Here is a 17,613-nt window from a genome sequence, read left to right as displayed (position 1 = left end):
TAACGGCAACTATGTGATCAGGAGAATCAGGTGACCATAAACTAAATATATTTTGGTTTATATAACCACATTTACAGGTGTCTCTCATGATGATGTCTCCATCAGAAAAAATAGGTGATATGAAGACTTTTTGACAAAATAATTCAAAAAGAAAAAAAAATCAATAATATAAAATGTATTTCTCCAATTTACAGGGATATTTGACTATTTCTGTACTTGGTGATGCTCTCCTTTAAATTTCGTTCTATACATAGAAAGGTGGAAAGTCTTTTTTTTTTAAGTGCTTTCCATAGGAAATCAGTATATAAGTGGGTTTATAAACAGATCCATTGCAATTAAAGGTGCTGTGCTTCTAGAACATATCTGAGAGCAGTAAGTCAATGAGCTGCACAAAGGGAGGTAAGTACATTTGCAATCAGTGCTGCTATGATTCTAGCTAAATTACTGTTTGTTTGTTTTTTTTTTCAGATTGCCAGCTCTTGTACCCCATGTTGCCCTCCTGGGGTATGTCTTGCTGAAGTCATGGTGCATTGTCTAGTCTTGGAAGACTTGTGCTTTGCCCAGTGAATAGTTCATATGCTATACAGTCAGTGATTGCACTTTTATAAATGTGGGGCATAAAATGCTGGGGCTCCATAGGACTGAGACCCCAGGACAAAGGGAGACAGGACTGCAGCTGGACCTGGGAGGAAGGGTAACTGTGCTGTACACATCAGCCCACCGGGTGCATGGCTTGGATAACCTGGGTGCCCATGCATGCCCAGTGGGTTGACCATAGAAGGAGAATGACTTAAAGGGCTGAGCCCTCCACCCATACTTGGACCTCCTCCATGACTGGACCCTCCAGTAGGGGCACTTGTGTCAGCCCCAGGATTCTGCTTCTTCCACTTTGTGCGTCTGTTTTGGAACCAGATCTTGACTTGTGTCTCGGTCAGACTTAGCGATAAAGCCAGGTTGAGTCTTTCACAAACTGAGAGGTATCTGGTAGACTTGAACTTGTTCTCTAGAGCAACCAGCTGTTCATAGGTGAAAGCTGTTCGAGCTCTCCTGGGTTTACCAGACTTAGAGTCAGAGCCAGCCCTCTTTCTCTTGGGTTTGCCATGCTGGCTACCATTCTGTTGGCTCTGGTTCTTGCCATTGGCTTGCTGTGAGCCAGGAGTGTTCGCATGACCTGCTAGACCATCCTCTGAATGAGAAGACCCACCACCACCAGGTTCTCTGTCCGCTGTACCAGATGGAGTGGAGTTGCTACTTTCTTCACTGCAAACCTCTTCATCCTCCTCATCCTCTTCTTCTTCCAGGTCACTTCCTGGACTTGGGCTAAAGTCTTGGGTTTGACATTCCTCTCCAGCCTGTTGGTACAACTCTCCATCATCTGTGAAAAAAAAGTTTCCATTAGATATCATGCTGCCTGTTGATTGTCATCGCGCATAGACCATAGTGTTAATCCATGGACAGTAGGACAGTGCAGTCATCAATGGGAAAATCATCAATAGGTTAAATCAATGAGCCATCAATAAAGCCAAAGCTGAAGAATTCTAATCAATATTATAGAGAAGGCTGATCAAAAATCAGTGATCAGTACTATCACCAGGACATGCCATAGAGGAGTGGTGGGTGTCAGGCTGGTAATCCCACCACAAATGGCCACTATACTGATGAATATTTTAATCTCCAAGGAAAAAATAAAGCACACAAAGTCTACTGACAGAATCTGAGGACTGTGCCAACATGCCTGACAGTATGCTTCATGGGCAAATATTGACCGAGCTGGCTCATTCAATTAAAAGGTTTAATACACATATTAAATCGCTGCATCTAGTGACTTCTAATGAAGCCACAACCTGTTCAGGCATCAGGAGAATAAAAATAAAGTGAAGTGTACACATATATCAATAAAAATAAATAATAATAATATAAAATATATATATTTTTTATATTTCCTTTAAAGAATTTTAATGAATGTATTTTAGGGCAATTATATAAAATCTCCTCATAAGAATGATTTTATATATATATATATATATATATATATATATATATATATATATATATGCAGATCTTCTCTATTTAAATATCTATCCATCCATAAAAGAATTAAAAAGAGTAAATATATAAATATAAGAAAATATATAAGTAATATGTTCTAAGTAAAAAATAGAATATATATATATATATATATATATATATATATATATACACAATCCAAAAAACACAGAAAAAGGAGGCTGTGTGTGTGTGTGTGTGTATATATATATATATATATATATATATATATATATATATATATATATATATATATATATATACTTTTTACAATTTTTATTCTATTCCTTTTATATATTATATATTTTGCAGTTTTGCATATGGAAACTACATGCATTCACTAACGAATTATAAGTGATTATTCCAGAATTATGCACACATATTGTAGTGCCAATGTACATACACACAGTGCACATGTATACCACACTGACAATAGCAATTCTCCTTTACAGTGAGTGATGGCTGTGATCAGTATCTGCACACTCAGGATCCTAGAGCTTGACAAATCATGTTTAATGGGTGAAATGTTTACTAAAGTGTATTTACCTAGAACAATATATGAGCAAGTAGCCACCATCCCTCCTCAGTGGCACAAGATCGTGTATTACTGCTCATACTCTCTGCAGGAATAGGTGAATAACTACATTTATAATGCCGGTACTCCTATTTATGCTTTCATGATTATCTTAGGAGTATAATTTAATTGTTATATATTAGGGGAAATAATAATAATAATTTTTGTGTGTTCGCTGTATATTAATTTGCTAAAATATCTCCCTCCCCCCATATTGATTGCAGCACAAAGCTGAATTGTGACATGATATGACTTTCTTGAGATGGTTTAATTCTACAGACCCTCCAAGCAGGAGGATTAAGAATCTTTTTTTCGGGGCCTGGATGGATATATATATATACACACATATACACATACACATGTATATATGCAATAATTCGGCTTATTGATGGCAGACTTGACAGTGTTTGGTGGAGCAGTTGTTGGTTGCAGGCAGTACACGTGTTTTCTGTGCTGTGCAGTCATGCAGGACTCTACTGATCGCCTCCTGGCTGCACAGTAACACCATGTAGTGTATCCTATATACAGATAGGAAAGTCAGGAAATTATTACAGGGGAAGACTATTTATATATTTAATGCCATTTTATCATGGGAAACACAAATATAGATTACAATACATTGTGCTAGGATGCTTGTAGTGAAAATATTTGTAAAATTGAAATCCTAATAAATGAATTAAATACATAACAGAGTAAAAATAAAAGAAAGTAATACAAATAAATCAAATAATAGCATAAGGGAAAAAAAATACAAGGAATAAAATGCAAAAATATAAAAATTCTTTATATATATATATGTGTTTATATGACTTTGAGATGGGAATAATTCTCAAAATTGTAGATATGCAGCTGGAATTAAAGAAAAATGTATACAATTTCACATTAATACATATACATATATATACATAAATATAAATATATCTAATATTTTTCTCTAATTCCATCTTAATATCTACAATTTTGAGAATGATTCCTGGCACACAAGTCACCACGATATATAAATGTTTCTGCTGAATCACTTAAACATAAAAAAAGGTCTGCAATAGTGATCTGAATTCGAATTTAACTTACCCTAATAATGTATGCTATGTATTTTAATGGGTATTTTTCTCTGTTAGAGTGCACAAAAAGGGAAATAAAAAAGGAACCAGAATACAAAAAATAAATAAATAAATATTTTCGGTAAATGTCAAAATTAGTTCTAATGTGATATATACAACTGCTATATTTAAATATTTCTCCCTTTTTTGCTTTTTTTAATTATAAGAATGTAATAATATTAGAAGGTTTTATAGGATTGCCCTATAATACACTCATTAAAAGAAATATATATATGTGTGTGTGTGTATATATATATATATATATTTATATATATATATATATAAATATATATATATATATATATGAAAAACAAATAAAAAAAGCTATAAAAAGCCATAAAATGTAAATTCTAGATCGTATGTATGTGTGTATATATATATATATATATATTATATATATATATTTATATAGATATATATGTATATGAGTGCCTGTGTGTATAAATATGTGTGTATGTATATATATATATATATATATATATATATATATATATATATATATATATATATATATATATATATGTATATATATATATATACATACATACCTCACCTCAGCCCCCATAGGTCCGTAGATCCGGGAGAGATTTCCCAGAGAATCCTGGATGATAATAATAAGTGTAATGGATTGTAATCGAGTCATTATCCTGATTGTGACCCTATAATTTAGATGTTGGGGAGAGAGTGGAGGCTGCTGGTAAGAGATACGCAGCATTCGATAATAGGATATCGATCGGGCGAGCACTGCTGGCACCAGGGGCCGATCCCCCATTATCCCCTCCACTGCTGCTGCACAACACAATCTCCCTTTGATGTAATCGAAGGAGTTTAATTGTTTTTTTTTGTTACAGATAAGCGAAATTTTTACACAGTTATTCAAATTTGTCTTGAAGACCCAAGAAGATGAAAGACCTCCCCAAGCCATAGCTAAAGTGTCCTGCTATAAAAAGGCTTCACCCCCTGTTGATCTGGGGCTTTCTTTAGATTGCATTGTTGATGCTGCTACTTTTTTGCAGCATGCTCTTTTGTGAATGTAGACTCTGCAGGCTGTGGGACTACAACTCACACAAGAAGTAATACTTCACATGGGCCAGGGATATGTGCTTTTCCAAAATTATAAAGCTAAAAGGCATTGTATGGCAAACACTATGACAAACACAACTACATACTGCTGAACTACAACTCACAACATGTCAGTTACTATACAGAACTTGGACCTTACATGTATGAGAGTGCAAGTGTCAGCAAGAAGCTCAAGACCTCAGTCATGGCTGTCATACATTGTAGAGAACTAGAAGTGATATTTGGGGGAATTACAGATCACTCCCATCATCTCTGGCTGTTAGATATCAGCCAACAACAGGTGGAAATCCAACAGTAGTGTATGTATCACAGTCAGAGAGCATGCTGCAACTTATAGTTCTACCAAGGAATGTAAAGCAATACAGAATTACATATTGTAGTTTGATAAAAGTACCTTGGACAGAGGCAGAAGATAGACAGAGAAAGGAAGGAAGAAATGGAGAAAGGAAGGAAGGAGAAAGGAAGAAAGAAATAATAATAATAGATATGATATATATATACAGTATATATATACATATATACATATATATATATATATATATATATATATATATATATATGTATATATATATGAGCAGAAATGTTGCTACTATTTCCATGGGCCAATAAATCACTAACTTTTTGCATCGAAAATCATTTAAAGTGCTGCCTACATTTTGTGAGATAGATGGATAGTAGATTGATAGAGAGACAGGTAGAGAAACAAACAAAAGGAAGGATAAGACATGGGATAAATAATTACTTTTCACCTAAATTGCATGGTAGAGCTGCTTTCCTTATTTCCTTTTGTTTCTCAGTATTTTGTAGTTGGTCCATGAACCTGGAAGCTTGTACCTGCACTACACCTGGATTAGTGGTGCTTTATTTTTTTTCCTAGACAAATGATAGATAGATAATAGATACAATTACTTACTTAAAACATCTGGGGACTTTTTGCAATTGTCAAAGTCTTCTAAGAAAGGTTTCTGATTCGGCAAATCTATGGCCACCTCTTCTTGCTTGTCCTCTGCCCTCAGTATGTAGTCACTGGACTTGTTGTACACCAGGGGACAGTTCCTGAGTTTGCTATTGAATTTATTAGGGTCCAAAATGTCCAGGACCGAAAAAGAAGTGGTTCTGTGAACCGCCGGTGGGGCTGGCACTATACCCTCTTGTCCTGGAGTATTCACACTCTGGCTGTCTCCTTGTCTGTCCCTGGGACAGCCATACACCAGGTGGTCGTTGACTGACAGTCTCTGTTCTCCATGGCTGTCCATGATTTCCCCGCTGTGCAGGGTGCAGGACACTGCCTCTACCACTGCTGCCTGTGCCTGGGGCATTGGGATTTCTACCTGAGTCTTGTCCCTACTCACATTCATTGCTCGGTCGCTGGTCTCTAGAAGAAAATTCGTTGCTCCTTGACTTGCAAAATTCTAATACGTCCAGCTTAAATCTTGGAGAACCACAAGGGACTCATATTACAGGGTGTCTCACCAAATATTAGTGCATGAGACCGTTTTGAGGTCACCTGGACCTTGCAGAGTTCTTGAATTACTAGATCGCTCAGACTTGGGTTCCTCAACACCTTCTGGGATTCTGGACTTTTCTATAAGTTTGGATGAGCCTTCTGCACACTGTTCAATCCAATCTTTGGTCAGACTTGTGCCCCATGACACTTTTTTTGGACCTTATAAGAACTCTTTCGTGGTCTCCTTGAGTCCTTAGCCTTTGTGGACAATGAACTTGATACGTTCCAAGGTTCAAGATTTGCTTTTCTTGTGGTTGTAAAACTCCTCGTTTCTTGGACCTTTGAATGACTACTAGACTTAGCTTTATATGGAGCTTCCAGCCTTGTGTGGTTCTGTCAACCCTTACGGTCAACTCAGATTTAGGACCTTCTTCGCCTTGAAGTATTGAACTCTCTTGGCTGTGGTCTTCTTATCCTTATGGCAAGTTTTCTTTCAGTGATCCAGTAAGTAGGTTATGAAACTAAAGACTTGGTAGTCGGTTTTTAAAGAGCCATTAAAGCTCCTTCCCATGAGTGGAGTGTGAGCAGCAGAGGCAGCAGTGTGTCCTCCTCAGGAGCAGATGGTGGAGTGTGAGGTGTGATGCTGAGTGATACCCTATGGCTGGCTCAGCAGCTCCTTCCTCCATTCATCTGTGCAGCATCTAAATAGCCTTATTTGGAAAAGTGGGAGGTGATGGGATTTCTTCTTAAATAATTGCTGTGATCAATAATAGCAGGAACTTCTCTACACAATGAGAGCATCAGATCAGATCGGCTGAGCATCATCCCCGGCTGCAGACTAAATGGATTATAACAGTTACTAGAGCAAAATGCACTTTGTGACAAGGTAAAATATGAGGCTGGAGATGACTGGGGGCTTCACACCACATCCAACAGAACTGTGCCAACAAGTAATGTAGCCAGAGGTGTAGAGCCATGGAGGAGACAGTGGGAGGACCCCAAACAGATCTATCTATCTATCTATCTATCTATCTATCTATCTATCTATCTATCTATCTATCTATCTATCTATCTATCCCATATGCATCTATCTATCTATCTAATATCTAACTAATATGTATCTATCTGTCTATCCATATATATTATCTACTGTATCTATCTATCTATCATCTATTATCTATCTATTTATCTATCTATCATCTATTTATTATCGATCTATTTATCTATCTTTATCTATAATCAATCCATCTATCCATTATCTCTTTCTTTCTTTCTTTCCTTCTTCTCTGTATCTTAATCTATCTATCTATCTATCTATCTATCTATCTATCTATTATCTATCTATTATCTATCTATGTATCTATCTATCTATCTATCTTTATCCATCATCAATCCATCTATCCATTATCTCTTTCTTTCTTTCTTTTCTTCTTCTCTGTATCTTAATCTATCTATCTATCTATTATCTATCTATCTATTATCTATCTATCTATCTATCCATATATAATTTCTTTCTTTCTTAATATGATATATATATATATATATATATATATATATATAAATATAATAGATACGTGAGAGATAGATACACACACATAGATATGAGAAATATATTTGTAGATAAATATAGTGATGGGATAGATGGAACATATATAGATGATTTGATTGATAGATAAATAGATAGATATACAGACAGAGAGATAGATAGATATACTATTAATTAAGATATAGAGAAGAAAGAAAGAAAAATAAAGATAATGGATAGATAGATGGATGATAAAGATAGATGATAGACAATAGATAGATAGATGAGAGACAGATGATACATATATAGATAGATTGATAGATATGAGATGGATAAATAGATGATAAATAGATAATAGATGATAGATAGATGAGAGATAGATGAGAGATAGATAGATTTTAAGTACAACACATGTTCCTGTATATTTAAGAGATGAGTTTCTTTAGAATAAAATGTGGATATATATGTATATATATATATATATATATATATATATATATATATATATATATATATATATATATATATATATATATAGAATTTAATTTAATAGGTAGCACATAGCAGAGGCTGAATGTGAGGAAGGTTTTAAGTGCACAGAATCTGAGAGATCGTTATTTCATTTATACATGAATATATATAATATCCAAGGACACCAGGATAAATAAAACGTGAATATCCTTTGCAGAGTCACCAGATCTGTTATATAATAATGACTCTGAGCTCCGATTCATTGACAAACTCAGCTCTCTACATATAAATATGTCACAGCTTTTGTTTTGCCTGCAAACATATAAAATTAAGAAGAAATATAATCTTTGTGTGCACAGATGATGCAGAGCTGAGTTGGTCCAATTTGTGATTTGAGGGCGTCATTTGGCAGATTATACATCGGCAAAATCCCTGTGTTATCTGCGCAAAGTATTTATATTGTGCATGATCTAAGCCAGGTAACATGACAAACACAGCTCTGCTATATCTGTTTACTGAAGAGGGATGTAGATGCTTCCCCTGGACTCCCCCTGACACAAGGAGGGCTCTGTGTAATTATCACAGGCAATGATCCTTTAGAAAGCAGAAATTAAAAGTTCTGAGGGATAATGGGCTAAAACAATGAGACAAGCAGTTTAGGGTGGGACACAATAAACCCCCCTCCATCCTGATGACAGGGCTGAGCTCAGGGGAGTCAGGGCAGATCACTGCTCATCAGGACTCATCTCCTGTCCTGCAGCTGCACGGGCTGATTACAATCATTGCCAGCACCACACTATGCATTCAAGCCATGTCTGTATTATCTGCAAATTATAAATCACTTATCAGGGCCAAGAGAGGGAGAAAAGGGAAGAGGGGGCTACATATAACTATAGATCACTGGGCCAGGGAAATGACTTGTCCCTTGTGATGTCACCTTTTATTTATACATTATCTATCTATCTATCTATCTATCTATCTATCTATCTATCTATCTATCTATCTATTATTATCAAATATATCTATCATTATATATCTGTCTAATATCTAACTATATATCTATCTATTATCTATTATCTATCTATCTATCTATCTATCTATCTATTATCTATCTGTCTATTCTCTATCTATCTGTCTATTATCTATCTATCTATCTATCTATCTATCTATCTATTATTATCTAATATATCTATCATTATATATCTGTCTAATATCTATCTATATATCTATCTATTATCTATCTATCTATCTATCTATCATCTATCTATCTATCTATTATCTATCTATCTATCTATCTATCTATCTATCTATCTATATCTATCTATCATCTATCTATCTATCTATCTATTATCTATCTATCTATCTATCTATCTATCTATCTATTTATCTATCTATCTATCTATCTATTTATTTATCTATCTATCTATCTATCTATCTATCTATCTATTTATTTATCTATCTATCTATCATCTATCTATCTATCTATTATCTATCTATCTATCTATCTATCTATCTATCTATCTATATCTATCTATCATCTATCTATCTATCTATCTATTATCTATCTATCTATCTATCTATTTATCTATCTATCTATCTATCTATTTATTTATCTATCTATCTATCTATCTATCTATCTATCTATTTATTTATCTATCTATCTATCTATCTATTATCTATCTATCTATTTATTTATCTATCTATCTATCTATCTATCTATCTATCTATCTATCTAATCTATCCATAATTTACATCAAGACTTTGCTAAATACATTTTACAATTCAGGATACACATTTCCAATATTGAGTTTAGTGTAGTTGTTCTTTCTGGGCAGGTACAGCAGGTGATGCTGCTAGTATTGGATATAAGGAGGTACAGTTCTCACATCTGGCAGTGCACAGTGTATGATCATGTGTGATATTGGTTGTATTATTATGTAACATGGGCTCTTCTATGGACGCCGCAGATATAAAGATGTTACTATGGCTTCTAATCACAATTGATTGTCAATTAAAGGCTCATTTGCTGCATCTCAATCTATCTGCCATCTCCAGTTATCCGTTCTGCAGGAACTTAACTGTGAGGGCTGAGCATTGTATGAGTTCTGACAGGTAATATCTCTCTCATCCTCACTGCTTCACATAAAGGACAATCTCCACGGGATTTCTTTAACTTGATACATCTACATTTGGGTTTCCTTTACATTGATTGATAAAAACTGATTTTGTAGAAAATGGTCAGAAAAGGCTTAAGAAAGATCTAAGTATAGAGAGGACTGACAGTAATCACAGTATGGTAATGGTGGACCAGGTCTCTGGATTCTCTGCACAGGTAGCATGACATTCATATCTATCTATCTATCTATCTATCTATCTATCTATCTATCTATCTATCTATCTATCTATCTATCTATCTATCATTCTTTCTTCTTTATTCCTTCCCTTCTTCCTACCTTTCTCCCTTCCTTTTATCCTTCCTCCCTTCCTTTTTTCCTTTCTTCCTTTCTTTCTCTGTCAATCTTCTGCTTCCGTCCATGGCACTTTTATCAAACTACAATATGTAATTCTGTATTGCTTTGATAAATCTACATTTGGATTTTTATCTATTTATCTATCAATAGTTAGTGTTGGTTCCTACCTCCTCATTTAAATGTAGTCTTATAGCCCGGAAGAGGCATGTTTGATAAATGTTAGGTTAGGTACCCATCAAAGAAAGGTCAGATTGCTGTGGTTGATGGGCATACATGAATTGGCCAATTGCACTAAGAACCTTTGTTTTTGTAAGTACAGTACCAACCAAAAGTTTGGACACACCTTCTCATTTAAAGATTTATCTGTATTTTCATGACTATGAAAATTGTACATTCTGACTGAAGGCATCAAAGCTATGAATTAACACATGTGGAATTATATACTTAACAAAAAAGTGTGAAACAACTGAAAATATGTCTTATATTCTAGGTTCTTCAAAGTAGCCACCTTTTGCTTTGATGACTGCTTTGCACACTCTTGGCATTCTCTTGATTTTCAAGTGGTAGTCACTGGAAATGGTTTTCACTTCACAGGTGTGCCCTGTCAGGTTTAATAAGTGGGATTTCTTGCCTTATAAATGGGGTTGGGACCATCAGTTGTGCTGTGCAGAAGTCTGGTGGATACACTGCTGATAGTCCTACTGAATAGACTGTTAGAATTTGTATTCTGGCAAGAAAAAATCAGCTAAGTAAAGAAAAACAAGTGGCCATCATTACTTTAAGAAATGAAGGTCAGTCAGTCCGAAAAATTGGGCAAACTTTGAAACTGTCCCCAAGTGCAGTTGCAAAAACCATCAAGCGCTACAAAGAAACTGGCCCACATGAGGACCGCCCCAGGAAAGGAAGACCAAGAGTCACCTCTGCTTCTGAGGATAAGTTTATCTGAGTCACCAGCCTCAGAAATCGCAGGTTAACAGCAGCTCAGATTAGAGACCAGGTCAATGCCACATAGAGTTCTAGCAGCAGACACATCTCTTCAACAACAGTTAAGAGGAGACTTTGTGCAGCAGGCCTTCATGGTAAAATAGCTGCTAGGAAACCACTGCTAAGGACAGGCAACAAGCAGAAGAGACTTGTTTGGGCTAAAGAACACAAGGAATGGACATTAGACCAGTGGAAATATGTGCTTTGGTCTGATGAGTCCAAATTTGAGATCTTTGGTTCCAACCACCGTGACTTTGTGCGACGCAGAAAAGCTGAACGGATGGACTCTACATGCCTGGTTCCCACCGTGAAGCATGGAGGAGGAGGTGTGATGGTGTGGGGGTGCTTTGCTGGTGACACTGTTGGGGATTTATTCAAAATTGAAGGCATACTGAACCAGCATGGCTACCACAGCATCTTGCAGCGGCATGCTATTCCATCCGGTTTGCGTTTAGTTGGACCATCATTTATTTTTCAACAGGACAATGACCCCAAACACACCTCCAGGCTGTGTAAGGGCTATTTGACCAGGAAGGAGAGTGATGGGGTGCTACGCCAGATGACCTGGCCTCCACAGTCACCAGACCTGAACCCAATCGAGATGGTTTGGGGTGAGCTGGACCGCAGAGTGAAGGCAAAAGGGCCAACAAGTGCTAAGCATCTCTGGGAACTCCTTCAAGATTGTTGGAAGACCATTTCCGGTGACTACCTCTTGAAGCTCATCAAGAGAAAGCCAAGAGTGTGCAAAGCAGTCATCAAAGCAAAAGGTGGCTACTTTGAAGAACCTAGAATATAAGACATATTTTCAGTTGTTTCACACTTTTTTGTTAAGTATATAATTCCACATGTGTTAATTCATAGTTTTGATGCCTTCAGTGTGAATGTACAATTTTCAAAGTCATGAAAATACAGAAATATCTTTAAATGAGAAGGTGTGCCCAAACTTTTGGTCTGTACTGTATATTCTACTTAGCAATAATGCAGATCTCATATATCCAGTGTTTGCATACATCTTAGTGCTTGCAGAGTGCTGCTGTGTACTCTTCTTTGTATATTGTGCAGTTATTGCAGCTTGTGTGGCACCCCAGAGGGTCTGGTTGCCACAGTGGTAGAAATACCATGTCTGAGAGCAAACAGGGGTTTCCTGGTCAGGAACACATTACATGCAATACCTCCTGCCCCAGACCAGAAAGGGGAGGATCCTGCCATTTATAACTGGGTCTGGAGGCGGGGTTAGGGAGTCTAGAGTTGAGTTCTGTGTGAGGAGTCAAGTAGGACACGAAGGAGCAAGGAGCTGAGGACTGGAGCTGTCAGAGCTCGTCCTGGCCAGAGTACATACAGAGAACCGGACACCGGAGTCCGAGGCTGTGGGGATTGCATACCCAGCAGCAGAAACCGCAGGGCAGGAGATTGTAGGTCTCCTGGCCCCATCAGAAGCCCGGAGGCTCAGCCACATGAGAGGATCAGTGCCGCCACAGAGAAGCGAGGAATACACGGGATCCGAGTCGCCAGCCATACGGGTGAGCACAGCACGTTACACTCAGGGACGTGGGCTACAACACGACTATAAGCGGTATAGCCAAAGAGTGCAGTCAGAATGGCAGGCCTACAACTCCACCTGGCCAGGAGGATTCTAGTATTGCTCCCAGACTGACCAGGCCCTCATCCCTAGCAAGTACTCCCGTTGGGGCCTATATAATTGCCACCAGTAAAGAAAACCTAGGACTGCACTGCAACGACTCCGTGTTGTCATTACTGATCCCTGCACTATCACCACCATCATCCATCCACGCTGCCCTGAAGCTCCACTCTTCCTGTGGGGAGTCACATCACCTTGCTGCACACACCATCAGCTTCAGTGGACTGCTCCGCAGCGGCGGTTCCCAATAACTGCATCCCACAGGTGGTGTAGTCAGACTATATATAACAGAGACACCCATAGACTACACTGGTTTGACCGCCCTGGGTCACGGACCGGGTCACCGCCACGGTGACTACAACCCCCAGCATCCACAAGGCCCGGCTCCGGGCACCCCACGGCCCAGGGGGCGCGTCACTTGCACCTGTTCACACTATATGGAGCTGTTTGTCAGTTTTTTTTTTTCAGTTTTCCTATTTCCTATTGGAGGTTGTGACTGCCTTCTTTTCTGACTGTGCACTCCTCCCATTAACCCAAGGATGTGAGTAGTAGCAACATTTCTGCTCACATATATATATATGTATAACTTAGTATCTATCTATCTATTTTCCATCTATCTGGCATTTATCATTATTATCTATTGGAGATGAGAAAATCAATGTGATGTGAATCAAATTCGCTTTGATTCATTGTAAATTCACAGCCTCTGGTGTATTTAAACAATTTTTGATTCACTTCAAGCGAATCATCAAAAATGAGGGCCACCAGTTTGTGCAATGCAGAAGAATACATCGGTGAGAGAAGGATAACATGATCATGGGCAGGCTTCAACATAATGTCTGTCAGCTATTACATCACTAAGGTACAGCACAGCCAAAATCAGTAGAGACTATCATATATTGTATAAAAGCTGATGCAGGCAATGCAGCAGCCATTTTTGAGTGAATCTGGAAACAGAGGATGTCACAGCTCACAACTTAGCAATAGAGATAGGGATAGAAAGCCATAAAACACTGAACAAATTCTACAGATAGTGTATGTTGCACAACTGCAGTAGTAAAGAAGATGAGTGTTGTAGTCTGTGAGACAGAGAGAGAGAGAGAAAGAAAAGCACAGCAGCAGTGATTGATCACACAGTGATATACTGTAGCTGCTTCATTTCAAGTACACATTCTTTATGCAGAAGCAAGTGAATAATATTTCTCAAAGCAAAAAAATCTAAACTCAGGGCCTGTTGGCAGGGCCGACTATAGGAAGGACATGCAAACTATGCAATTGCACAAGGTTACCTTCTGCAAAAGGATCCCTAGCAGTTGCCTTGGTCCCACTCACATAGGGTTGCCCACCCGGAGCGACTACCACTTATAACTGAATCGGCGTGCATGTTGACACAGGTATAGTCTGCAGTAGAACAGGGAAGTCTCCCTGCATTACCGCTCTCTGTTATACAGTCCGCAGGTTGCTTAAGCCTGTAAACCTATAGAATGACAGGAACAGGCTTACGCTGTCAGCGTCCTAATGCCAGTGGCATGATGATATTACCGTGTCACACCACCCATGCTGGGAAACTGACTGTGGCGATGGACTCTCCAGGATCAGGTCTTAGTTTTTTTTTGTTATGAGTCAGTACTTGCAGGGAATTTTGGGGCCATCATATTATATGTAGGGGCCATCTTTCTGTGGGGGATGGGGCTGAGGGTGCCTTCATACTGTGTGAAGGGCAGTGGGTTCATCATACTGTGTGGTGTTCATCATATTGTGTGTGGGGGGCTGTGGGGCCATCAGGCTATGTGAGGGTCACCATACTGTGTGTGGGAGATGTGGTCATCATAATGTATGAGGGGAGGTGTGGAGGCAATCATTTGGCATTGAGGGATTTGGGTGCATCATATTATGTGGAGGAGGGCTATCATACTGTGTGGGAGGGTGGGCCTTGGGGTCCATCATATTACAGTAGTTTGCGAAAGTATTCACCCTTTTGGCATTTTTTGTGTTTTGCTACCTCATAACCTGGAATATCACTGTTTTTTTGAGGATTTGCATTGGTTCATGTAAAGGACATGCCTACAACTGTGAACATTTTGGTTTTCTTTTGATGGTGAAGCAAACAACAAATAGGACAAAATACCCGAAAACTTCAGTGTGCATAATTATTCATCCCCATAAAGTCAGTACTTTGTAGAACCTCCTTTTGCAGCAATTACAGCTGCAAGTCACTTTGGATAAGTCTCTATCAGCTTTCCGCATCTTGCTACTTGGATTTTTGCCCATTCCTCAAGGAAAAACTGCTCCAGCTCCTTCAAGTTAGTTGGTTTCCTCTGGTGAACAGCAATCTTCAGTCTGACCACAGATACTCAATTGGATTAAGGTCTGGGCTTTGACTGGGTCACTTCAAAACATTTACACGTCTCCCCTTAAACCACTCGAGTGTTGCTTTAGCAATATGCTTTGTGTCATTGCCTTATTTGAAGGTGAACCATCCCAGTTTCAAATCACTGACAGACTGAAACAGGTTTTGCGTGAGAATATCCCTGTATTTCGCACCATCCATCTTTCCCTTGACTAGACCATTTTCTCTGTTCCTGCTGCTGAAAAAAACACCCCCACAGCATGATGCTGCCACCACTATGTTCCACTTTGGGGATGGTGCTCTTGGGGTGATGAGCTGTATTGGTTTGGCGCCAGACATTGCGTTTGCCTTGGTGGCAAAAAAGTTCAATTTTGGTCTCATCTGACCACAGCACCTTCCTCCATACATTTGGGGAGTCTTTTAGCAAACTCAAAACGAAACTTATTTTTTTTGTGTAAGTAACAGCTTTTTTCTGCCCATTGTTCCATAAAGGCCACTCTGTGGAGTGTACGTCTTATTACTCCAGTATACTCCAGTCTCTGTTTGGGGAACTCTGCAGCTCCTTCAGGGTTACCTTTGGCCTCTGTGCTGCCTCTCTGATTAAGGCCCTCCTTGCCCGGGCTGAGAGTCTTGGTGGGTGCCCTCTCTTGGCAGGGTTGTTGTGGTACCATGTACTTTCCATTTGATGATAATGGATTTGATGGTGCTCCGGGGGATCATTAGAGATTGAGATATTTTTTTATACCCCAACCCTGTCTTGTATTTCTCAACAACTTTGTCCCTGACTTGTTTGGAGATCTCCTTGGTCTTCATGGTGTTGTTTGGTTAGTAGTGCCTCTTGTTAATGGTGTTTCAGCCTTTGTGGCCTTTCAGAAAAGGTAAAGTGTGTATATACTGACAGACCATGTGACACTTAGATTGCACACCGGTGGACTTCCCTTCACTAAAAATGTCACTTATGAAGGTAATAGCTTGCACCAGAAATTTTTATGAGCTTCATAGCAAAAGGGGTGAATACATATGCACATGCCAATTTTTAGCTATTTGATCCCATAAATTAAATTTATGCCTATATTTTTCTCACTTCTCTTCAGCAACTAAAACTATTTAGTACTGATACATCACACACAAATCAGATTACAAAAATAATTAAACACAGATTATAAATGCACATAAATAGGTAAAAAGCCAAGGGGGTGAATACTTTTGCAAGCCACTGTATATGGGGCAGCTATAGGGGCCATCATACTGTGTATGTGGGAACTACTGTGGGGTCATCATACAGTGTCATACAGTGTGTGGGAGGCTGTGTTGGCCATCATATTGTGTGAAGGAGAGGGCTGTGAGGCCATTATACTCTATTTGGGGGGACTACTGTGAGGCCATAATACTGTGTGTAGGGGGGCTGTGGAATCCATCATACTGTGTGAGGGGGCTACGGACCCAATAATGTGTCTGGAGACATCATACTGTGTGAGAGGTCATCATACTGTGAGAGTGGCTGCAGAGGCTATCTATGTGGTTGCCATCATACTATGTGGGGGCCTATGGGTCCATCATATAGTGTTGGGAGCATAATAGTGTGTTTGGGGGCCATCAAACTGTGCAGGATACCTGTTGGAGCATCACACTGTGTGGCGGACCATCCTACTGTATTGGAGACTTGGGAGTCCATCATACTGTGTTAGGGGGCAGTGGGAACCCATAATAGTGTGTGCAGGTGACTGTGGGACATCATTCGGTGTGGGGGATTGTGAAGGCAATCATACTGTGTGTTTGTACCTGTGGGGCCATCATACTGTGTGAGAGTCTTGGGGGCCAACATACTAAATTTGGGGAATCACTGTACATAGTGAGCTGTGAGGGGAACTGTAGGGCCATCATACAGTGTGCAGGGGGACTGTGAAGGTCATCATACTGTGT

The 17,613-nt window shown here is 38.6% G+C and overlaps 1 protein-coding gene across 1 annotated transcript; it reads right to left on the bottom strand.

The window, feature by feature from the left end:
* Positions 1-245: 245 nt before the first annotated feature.
* Positions 246-6,876, bottom strand: NKX1-1 (NK1 homeobox 1). Its single transcript, XM_073657551.1, has 2 exons — positions 5,717-6,876; positions 246-1,375 (listed from the first exon to the last, which is right to left on the bottom strand). Exons 1-2 carry the CDS (start codon positions 6,159-6,161, stop codon positions 603-605), a joined length of 1,218 nt encoding a protein of 405 aa, XP_073513652.1. The 5' UTR covers positions 6,162-6,876; the 3' UTR covers positions 246-602.
* Positions 6,877-17,613: the final 10,737 nt, after the last annotated feature.

Source organism: Phyllobates terribilis, unplaced genomic scaffold (genome assembly GCF_046119375.1).
Source record: "Phyllobates terribilis strain yellow unplaced genomic scaffold, ASM4611937v1 Scaffold_1__5_contigs__length_1240528914, whole genome shotgun sequence".
NCBI lineage: Eukaryota > Metazoa > Chordata > Amphibia > Anura > Dendrobatidae > Phyllobates > Phyllobates terribilis.
This window is presented reverse-complemented; position numbering and strand designations above follow the sequence as displayed.